The sequence below is a fragment of the Falco punctatus genome (genome assembly GCF_963210335.1).
Source record: "Falco punctatus genome assembly, chromosome: 18".
In the NCBI taxonomy this organism is placed as follows: domain Eukaryota; kingdom Metazoa; phylum Chordata; class Aves; order Falconiformes; family Falconidae; genus Falco; species Falco punctatus.
The window spans coordinates 5,857,723-5,867,417 of NC_137598.1; the positions used below are offsets into that span (position 1 = coordinate 5,857,723).

General features: G+C 60.6%; 1 protein-coding gene across 1 annotated transcript; it reads right to left on the minus strand.

Moving 5' to 3' along the window:
- Positions 1-3,944: 3,944 nt before the first annotated feature.
- Positions 3,945-5,055, minus strand: GTSF1 (gametocyte specific factor 1). Its single transcript, XM_080368939.1, has 5 exons — positions 4,887-5,055; positions 4,644-4,770; positions 4,471-4,560; positions 4,306-4,381; positions 3,945-4,195 (listed from the first exon to the last, which is right to left on the minus strand). The coding sequence occupies exons 1-5, from the start codon at positions 4,977-4,979 to the stop codon at positions 4,120-4,122; spliced, it is 462 nt and encodes a 153-aa protein (XP_080225065.1). The 5' UTR covers positions 4,980-5,055; the 3' UTR covers positions 3,945-4,119.
- Positions 5,056-9,695: the final 4,640 nt, after the last annotated feature.

A 9,695-nucleotide genomic window follows, 5' to 3' on the forward strand; every position in this document is an offset into this window, starting at 1 on the left:
AAGGGGCACAGGTGGGATCTGCTGGGTGTCCTGCCTCAGTTTCCCCCGGTGGGGGGTGCGAGGGCTGGCACAGCGCCCCGGGGCTGGCGGGGAGCCCGGGGACGGGCGCGAACACGGCCCTGCGTGCCGGCTGCTTCCCAAAAAGGCACTGGTGGCTGCAGGCATTGGGGAGCTGGGCACTCAGCCAGCCCTGGGGGGCCCCGGCGCTGGGGGGGCGATGGACGACACAGGCAGGGTAGAGGTGGCACTGTGGTGGCTGACACACACGTGTGCTCGTGGCACTGCTGGCCCTGGCGCTGCCCTTTCTGGGGTGAAACGCCCCCATAACATGGCTGTGACAGCCTGGAATCGGGCGCGGGGCACTGAGGCCAGTTTCAGTGCTTGAGCAGCAAGGCGGGGGCCAGACGCTGCCCAGCCCTTCTCACCCGGCCATGCGATTTCTCAGCATTTGTTGTTTTTCCACCTAATTTCCTGCCTTAATGAGTCCCGCTCGCGCTGCGGAGCCTGGCTGCTGGCGGAGCTGAGGCCAAGCCCTGGCGGTGCCCGTGCCCAGGCAGAATCTGTCACCAAGTGGGTACAAGCTGAACCTCAATGGGAAGGAGGAGTACTGAGGAGCTGTGGAGATAAAAAAGCAAAAAAAGTGTTAAAAACACCCCGAAAGAGCTTCACGGGGAGGGCTTCCTGCCAGGGCTTCCCCCCTCCCTGCTGGGGCCAGGGTGCTACCGGGGGTCGTGGCGGGGGGGTGGATGCTGAGGGGACAGGGCTTCTCCAAGCCCCCCGGCTGCAGCTCCCACACCGGTGACTTCAAAGCCCCTGGTGAGCCTTGCCTGTGGCTGCCAGACGCTTGCCAGTTCCTGCCCAGTTCCTTTTCCTGCCACTTTCAGACGCAGTTTGACGATAAACAGTTTTTTTGGTGTTTTTGGGTTTTTTTTGTGTGTGTGTGTCGTCCTCCGTCAGCCAGAGCATGATGCTGGGCGCTGAATCACAGCAGGGGAATGACACGGGTTAAGACAAGGGGAATTTTGTCCTGGGAATCGCAATGGGAAGCCTGGCGGCTCAGACAGAGCTGGTACTCATGACCCTGCATCTCCACGTGGCACTGGTCACCCCTGCCCGGACAGGGGGTCTCGGCAGGCATCCCCTGCTGCAGCAGCTGTGCAAGGGTGGGTGCACATGGGATGTTTCATCGCTGCATGGGAACAGAAGAGGGAGAAGTGGTTAAAGTACATGGGGCAAGGCCAAAAAGGCATAAAATCTCCCCAAAACCATACTGCAGAGAGGCCATGTGATGTGGTGGGACCCTCCTGGAAAGGGGGAGCAGGAGCCGCCATCAACAAGTGTGGCTGTGTCATGGCATGGCTTGCTTGCTCCATGGTGGCAGCTGGACACCGCAGGGGACAATGAAGGTGACGTGTATCTGCGCTGCCACCAAAAAAAGCCTGACTCTCCCTTCCCACCTCCTCATCGAGGGGAAAACCCGGCAGCTCCCACTGAGGAGCAGCATGAGGGGGGCTGCGCTCTCTGGTATCTGCAACTGCTCTTAACAAGAGAAAAATAACAGCAAAATAGGTGGAAAAGAGGAGGAAAACGCCTGTTGTTTCCCATCCGGCTCATGGATGAAAATAAGCCAGCCCTCCAACCTACCCGGCTGGATCCACCCTCTGAGCAAAAACTCCCGGCAAGTGTTGCAAGGCCGTTATTGGCACGGTTCGAAGCACACATGAAACTGCTCTGGAAACCACAGGGGAGAGATGTCAGGCAAAGCTGAAGCAGTCAGACGCTTTTAAACAAGCGAGGCAACAAAACTGGAGAAATTCCTCCTTAACCCTTACGAAGAAGGGAGGGATTGGGATGGCTTTCTACCTGCGGGCAGCATGTGCAAATGTTTCCGCTGTCTGGCCAGGGGAAGCAGGCACCGCCACAGAAGCACCGGTTCTGTGTGGGGATGGGATTTGTGGCTGAGAAGGATGCGTGGGGAAAGACTTTTGCCGAGATAAATCCAGGCAGGCGCACGTCCCAAACCTCTGCGCCGAGCTGTGTGGAGATAACTGCCCCCCATAACCAAATAAATGGGTTTAAAACATGTCTGGGGGTGGTGCTGGGGGAAAGGCAGCCTCGGATGAAGGTTAGTGCTTGGCAGGTTAAAGCCTGAGGAAGGAGTAGCCGCCGCTAGATTCATGTTCAACCTCTGGATCGGAGATGGAGGGAGGAAAAGCGTCTCCCACATGGGCTGAGCCCAGGATGTACGGCTCCTGCCAGATGTACGTTAACGGGAGTTATTAGTTGCATAAAAACCGCTCTGCAGCTGCATTTCTGGCATTGGCGAGGGAGGAATTAATTACAACACCAGATCACTCCTCCTCTGCCCGGCCAGGAGGGACCGGTACGACCCCGCCTGCGTGCTCCCCCCGCCCCCCCCCCTCCAGACTGGGAAAGATATGTATCTGACCTCCCCGTGAACTGCTGGAAAGAAGGAAAAACCCCCAAGTTTTCCCCCCAAACTCAGCCCTGCGGGGTCCCCACGGCCTGTCTTGGATGACGGGGTGTTGCAGGCGGCTGGGGAGAGAGCAGTGGTGGGCAGGGAGCCTGACTGGGGAAGGCGGCATGACACACATGTTCCCATTTCCACATGTACTGTTCCAAATCCGTTGGCTTCTCCAAGCTCTTCTCACCTCCTGGCGCAGCAGGGGCTCTGTGGGGTCACCCATGCCCAGAGACATCCCACTGGAAGGAGAAGGGGAGAAGGAACTGGGGTGTGCGTGAAGGACTGGGGGATCCTGGCACTATGCTGGGGTTGAGCATGGCCTGGGTGTGACGGGTGTGCGTTACCACCAGGCTGGCAGGGGGACAATGACGACAACAGTGACATTTTTTTGGAGGAATGCCCAGGGTGGGGGGGTTAATGATGCTTCCCCAGCTGCTCCCCCCCCCTCCTGGGCGGGGAACCCACAGCCTGATGCCCTGGGGACACAGCCTGCGTATGAGGTACCCACGTTACGCAAGAAGCACTAAAATAGCTCCCCTCCAGCCCAAAAATCTGGACAGCACCCGCCTGGAAACGCCCCTTTTGGTGGGAGAGAGACGGGGGGACACCTGGTGCTCTGCAGGAGCTGGGGGCAGCAGCCCCCCAAGCACCAGGACCAGGGGGGATTGGGCTCACCTTCAACTGGCTTGGTCATGCCAGATGGTCCCAGTCATCATCTTTGGCGCTGTCCCCTCCAGAGCCTGAGTTTAGGAGTGGCTGGGGACAGGATGAGGGGGACAGTGGGACACAGGGGTGACAGGGACACACTGTGGGGGAGGACAGAGCACAAGCAGGGCAGGTGGGGTTACAGGGGCATGGTGGAGGGATAAAGGGACACACTGGGGTTGTTACAAGGGTGTAGGTGAGCTGAGGGGGGATGGGGACTGACTTGGGGAGGTATGGGGGCACACTTGGGGGGGTGACAGGGACATGGGCTGGCCTGGGTGAGGTACAGGGACACACTGTGGGAGTTATGGGAAAACAATGGGGAAGGCAACAGGGACATGGGCTGGCCCAGGTAGTTAGAGGGACACACTGAGGCGGTTATGGGGACACAGACAGGCCTGGGGGCTGATAGCCTGCTGTGCACTGGAGCTGTTGCCCCTCATCCCCTGCCATGGTGCTAGAGCTCCCTTGGAGCAGGGGCAACATGCTCTGCACCCCACTCGTCTGTGCCACAAGGGACAGGGCCAGCATGGAGCACGCTGGGGGCACAGCCAAGGGAGCATGTGGGAAGTGGGGTGGGCTAGAAACTCACGTTGGGGGTCCCCTGGGTCCCCATCCTCGGGGTGCCCCCGTGCCCAGGTCACATGGTCCCCTGGGTCCCCATCCCATGGGTACCCCCAGCATCTGCCTGTGTGGGTGGCCTGGTCCCCACCCCAATGTTCCTTCTGTCCCCCTCAGGTGATGGGACACCATGCACACTTGCAAGCAGCTTATTTGCAACATGGATTTAAAACCTGTGGGTAGAATCACCCTCGCAACCTCAGCTGAGGGGGCACTGCCCCCCTGGCACCGTGGTCCCCCTGGTTCTGGGGGACAGATGGGCACTACCCTGGTCCTGCTGCCACTGTTGGTGGTCGCTCCTGTGCCTGTCACTTTGCACCTGCCGCAGGGACTCCTGCAGCTCCTCTGTCTCGGTTCTGGCTTGTGGGTGCTGCCGGGGCTGAGCTGGGGGGCAAGAGAGGAACAGGGGTGTCAGGGTGGGCAGCACCCTCGGGGGGGCACACCCAAATACGGGCACCCAGGAAGGGGATGTCCCCAGCCCTGCGGGCTCCTACCTGTCACACGGGAGGCACAGATCATTTGTCCTGACATTGAGGATGAATGGTGAGGGGTCCTCCAGGTCCTCCAGCTCTGCAAAAGGTGATGCGATGGGGAAATGCCAGCCTTAAGGTGACATGGCAAGGGTGGGGAGCACTGCTTGGCACCACGGGGACACTCACCAGCCTCCCAGTCCTCCTGGGACGGGGGGTCCTGCCAGGCTGTGAGGACCTCCGGTTGCTTCATCCTGTAGCTGAGGTGTGTTTCCATCCCTGAGGGGACAGAGAAGACAGTTGTTGGGGAGGGCAGAGCTGAGCGTAGCCACCGGGGTGCTGAGGGGGGAGCCGTGCTGTACCGTGAGGGGGGTCGGGCTGGCGCTGGTCGGGGCAGGAGGCGGTGTGGCTCTGCAGCTTGCCCTGGGGCACCCTGTGGCTGGCGTTGAAGGGGCAGGTGGCCAGCTTGCGGGCCACCTGCGGGTTGTTCTGGGGGGCAAAGAGAGGCGAGAGGCGCCGGGTTGGCGGGGGGCTTTTGGCTGAGAGCTGGCTGAGCCCCGGGCCCCGGGAGGGCCCCGGGAGGCCCCAACGGGGCCCCCGCTCACCCGCTGGCACTTGACGAGGTGGTAGGGCAGGCGGGAAACCCGGACTTGGTGGCTCCTGTCGTAGGGACACTGAACGAGTGCCTGGGGCTCCATGGCGGGCCCGGCCCCAGCCCAGCGCGGCCGCTCAGCACCACGCGCTCCCAACGGGCCTCGCGCGCCGCCGCGTCGCCACGGCAACGGGGCCCGGCTTCCGGCGCGGCCTGCGCGGCGCTATCGCCATGGCAACAGGCCCGGCCGGCCGCCGCGGGGCGCCCGCAGCGCGACTGGGTGGGCCCGGCGGTGCTACAGGGGCCTGGGGCAGTGCTATAGGGGCCCGGCGGTGCTATAGGGGCCCGGCGCTGCTATAGGGACACTGAGCAGTGCTATAGGGACCCTGAGCAGTGCTATATGGGCCCAGCAGTGCTATAGGGACCCTGAGCAGTGCTATAGGGGCCCGGCAGTGCTATAGGGACCCTGAGCAGTGCTATAGGGGCCCTGAGCAGTGCTATATGGGCCCAGCAGTGCTATAGGGACCCTGAGCAGTGCTACAGGGGCCCGGCAGTGCTATAGGGACACTGAGCAGTGCTATAGGGGCCCTGATCAGTGCTATATGGGCCCAGCAGTGCTATAGGGACCCTGAGCAGTGCTATATGGGCCCAGCAGTGCTATAGGGACCCTGAGCAGTGCTATAGGGGCCCGGCAGTGCTATAGGGACACTGAGCAGTGCTATAGGGGCCCTGAGCAGTGGTATATGGGCCCAGCAGTGCTATAGGGACCCTGAGCAATGCTATAGGGGCCCGGCAGTGCTATAGGGGCCCTGAGAGGTCCTATAGGAGCCCTGAGCAGTGCTATATGGGCCCTGAGCAGTGCTATAGGGCCCTGAGCAGTGCTATAGGGGCCCTGAGCAGTGGTATATGGGCCCGGCAGTGCTATAGGGGCCCGGCAGTGCTATAGGGACCCTGAGCAGTGCTATAGGGGCCCTGAGCAGTGCTATATGGGCCCAGCAGTGCTATAGGGACCCTGAGCAGTGCTACAGGGGCCCGGCAGTGCTATAGGGACACTGAGCAGTGCTATAGGGGCCCTGATCAGTGCTATATGGGCCCAGCAGTGCTATAGGGACCCTGAGCAGTGCTATAGGGGCCCGGCAGTGCTATAGGGACACTGAGCAGTGCTATAGGGGCCCTGAGCAGTGGTATATGGGCCCAGCAGTGCTATAGGGACCCTGAGCAATGCTATAGGGGCCCGGCAGTGCTATAGGGGCCCTGAGAGGTCCTATAGGAGCCCTGAGCAGTGCTATATGGGCCCTGAGCAGTGCTATAGGGCCCTGAGCAGTGCTATAGGGGCCCTGAGCAGTGGTATATGGGCCCGGCAGTGCTATAGGGGCCCGGCAGTGCTATAGGGACCCTGAGCAGTGCTATAGGGGCCCTGATCAGTGCTATATGGGCCCAGCAGTGCTATAGGGACCCTGAGCAGTGCTACAGGGGCCCGGCAGTGCTATAGGGACACTGAGCAGTGCTATAGGGGCCCTGATCAGTGCTATATGGGCCCAGCAGTGCTATAGGGACCCTGAGCAGTGCTATATGGGCCCAGCAGTGCTATAGGGACCCTGAGCAGTGCTATAGGGGCCCGGCAGTGCTATAGGGACACTGAGCAGTGCTATAGGGGCCCTGAGCAGTGGTATATGGGCCCAGCAGTGCTATAGGGACCCTGAGCAATGCTATAGGGGCCCGGCAGTGCTATAGGGGCCCTGAGAGGTCCTATAGGAGCCCTGAGCAGTGCTATATGGGCCCTGAGCAGTGCTATAGGGCCCTGAGCAGTGCTATAGGGGCCCTGAGCAGTGGTATATGGGCCCGGCAGTGCTATAGGGGCCCGGCAGTGCTATAGGGACCCTGAGCAGTGCTATAGGGGCCCTGAGCAGTGCTATATGGGCCCAGCAGTGCTATAGGGACCCTGAGCAGTGCTACAGGGGCCCGGCAGTGCTATAGGGACACTGAGCAGTGCTATAGGGGCCCTGATCAGTGCTATATGGGCCCAGCAGTGCTATAGGGACCCTGAGCAGTGCTATATGGGCCCAGCAGTGCTATAGGGACCCTGAGCAGTGCTATAGGGGCCCGGCAGTGCTATAGGGACACTGAGCAGTGCTATAGGGGCCCTGAGCAGTGGTATATGGGCCCAGCAGTGCTATAGGGACCCTGAGCAATGCTATAGGGGCCCGGCAGTGCTATAGGGGCCCTGAGAGGTCCTATAGGAGCCCTGAGCAGTGCTATATGGGCCCTGAGCAGTGCTATAGGGCCCTGAGCAGTGCTATAGGGGCCCTGAGCAGTGGTATATGGGCCCGGCAGTGCTATAGGGGCCCGGCAGTGCTATAGGGACCCTAAGCAGTGCTATAGGGGCCCTGAGCAGTGCTATATGGGCCCAGCAGTGCTATAGGGACCCTGAGCAGTGCTACAGGGGCCCGGCAGTGCTATAGGGACACTGAGCAGTGCTATAGGGGCCCTGATCAGTGCTATATGGGCCCAGCAGTGCTATAGGGACCCTGAGCAGTGCTATATGGGCCCAGCAGTGCTATAGGGACCCTGAGCAGTGCTATAGGGGCCCGGCAGTGCTATAGGGACACTGAGCAGTGCTATAGGGGCCCTGAGCAGTGGTATATGGGCCCAGCAGTGCTATAGGGACCCTGAGCAATGCTATAGGGGCCCGGCAGTGCTATAGGGGCCCTGAGAGGTCCTATAGGAGCCCTGAGCAGTGCTATATGGGCCCTGAGCAGTGCTATAGGGCCCTGAGCAGTGCTATAGGGGCCCTGAGCAGTGGTATATGGGCCTGGCAGTGCTATAGGGACCCTGAGCAGTGCTATAGGGGCCTGGCAGTGCTATAGGGACCCTGAGCAGTGCTATAGGGGCTCGGCAGTGCTATAGGGGCCCTGAGCAGTGGTATATGGGCCCTGAGCAGTGCTATATGGGCCCAGCAGTGCTATAGGGACCCTGAGCAATGCTATAGGGGCCCTGAGCAGTGCTATATGGGCCCAGCAGTGCTATAGGGACCCTGAGCAATGCTATAGGGGCCCGGCAGTGCTATAGGGACCCTGAGCAGTGCTATAGAGGCCCGGCAGTGCTATAGGGACCCAGAGCAGTGCTATAGGGGCCTGGCAGTGCTATAGGGGCCCTGAGCAGTGCTATAGGGGCCTGGCAGTACTATAGGGACCCTGAGCAGTGCTATAAGGGCTCGGCAGTGCTATAGGGACCCTGAGCAGTGCTATAGGGGCCCTGAACAATGCTATAGGGGCCCTGAGCAGTGCTATAGGGGCCCTGAGCAGTGCTATATGGGCCCAGCAGTGCTATAGGGACCTGAGCAATGCTATAGTGGCCCGGCAGTGCTATAGGGGCCCTGAGCAGTGCTATAGGGGCCCGGCAGTGCTATAGGGGCCCTGAGCAGTGCTATATGTGCCCTGAGCAATGCTATAGGGACCCTGAGCAGTGCTATAGGGGCCTGGCAGTGCTATAGGGGCCCTGAGCAGTGCTATAGGGGCTCGGCAGTGCTATAGGGGCCCTGAGCAATGCTATAGGGTCCCTGATCAGTGCTATAGGGGCCCTGAGCAGTGGTATATGGGCCCAGCAGTGCTATAGGGACCCTGAGCAATGCTATAGGGGCCCTGAGAGGTTCTATAGGAGCCCTGAGCAGTGCTATAGGGGCCCGGCGGTGCTATAGGAACCACTAAGCAGTGCTATATGGACCCTGAGTAATGCTATAGGGGCCCTGAGCAGTGTTATAGGGGCCCCGAGCAGTGCTATAGGGGCCCTGAGCATTGCTTTAGGGACACTGAGCAGTGCTATAGGGACACTGAATAATGCTATAGGGGCCCTGAGCAGTGCTATAGGGGCCCTGAGAGGTCCTATAGGGACCCTGAGCAATGCTATAGGGGCCCTGAGCAGTGCTATAGGGGTCCGGTGGTGCTATAGGGGCCCTGAGCAGTGCTATAGGGGCCCTGAGAGGTCCTATAGGGGCCCTGAGCAATGCTATAGGGGCTCTGAGCAGTGCTATATGGGCCTGGCAGTGCTATAGGGACCCTGAGCAATGCTATAGGGGCCCGGCAGTGCTATAGGGGCCCTGAGCAGTGCTATATGGGCCCTGAGCAATGCTATAGGGACCCTGAGCAGTGCTATAGGGGCCCTGAGCAGTGCTATATGGGCCCAGCAGTGCTATAGGGACCCTGAGCAATGCTATAGGGGCCCGGCAGTGCTATAGGGGCCCGGCAGTGCTATAGGGACCCTGAGCAGTGCTATAGGGGCCCGGCAGTGCTATAGGGACCCTGAGCAGTGCTATAGGGGCTCGGCAGTGCTATAGGGACCCTGAGCAGTGCTATAGGGGCTCGGCAGTGCTATAGGGGCCCTGAGCAGTGGTATATGTGCCCTGAGCAATGCTATAGGGACCCTGATCAGTGCTATAGGGGCCTGGCAGTGCTATAGGGACCCTGACCAGTGCTATAGGGGCCCGGCAGTGCTATAGGGACCCTGAGCAGTGCTATAGGGGCCCTGAGCAGTGCTATATGGGCCCAGCAGTGCTATAGGGACCCTGAGCAGTGCTACAGGGGCCCGGCAGTGCTATAGGGACACTGAGCAGTGCTATAGGGGCCCTGATCAGTGCTATATGGGCCCAGCAGTGCTATAGGGACCCTGAGCAGTGCTATATGGGCCCAGCAGTGCTATAGGGACCCTGAGCAGTGCTATAGGGGCCCGGCAGTGCTATAGGGACACTGAGCAGTGCTATAGGGGCCCTGAGCAGTGGTATATGGGCCCAGCAGTGCTATAGGGACCCTGAGCAATGCTATAGGGG

Excerpts from the sequence above, each read along its gene's own strand:
- GTSF1 (XM_080368939.1), bottom strand. The coding sequence starts at position 4,979 with ATGGAGCCCCAGGCACTCGTTCAGTGTCCCTACGACAGGAGCCACCAA. Across the intron at positions 4,771-4,886 it reads ACCTCGTCAAGTGCCAGCGG|AACAACCCGCAGGTGGCCCG; the intron begins GTGAGCGGGGGC and ends TTTGCCCCCCAG. Across the intron at positions 4,196-4,305 it reads CTGTGCCTCCCGTGTGACAG|CTCAGCCCCGGCAGCACCCA; the intron begins GTAGGAGCCCGC and ends CTTGCCCCCCAG.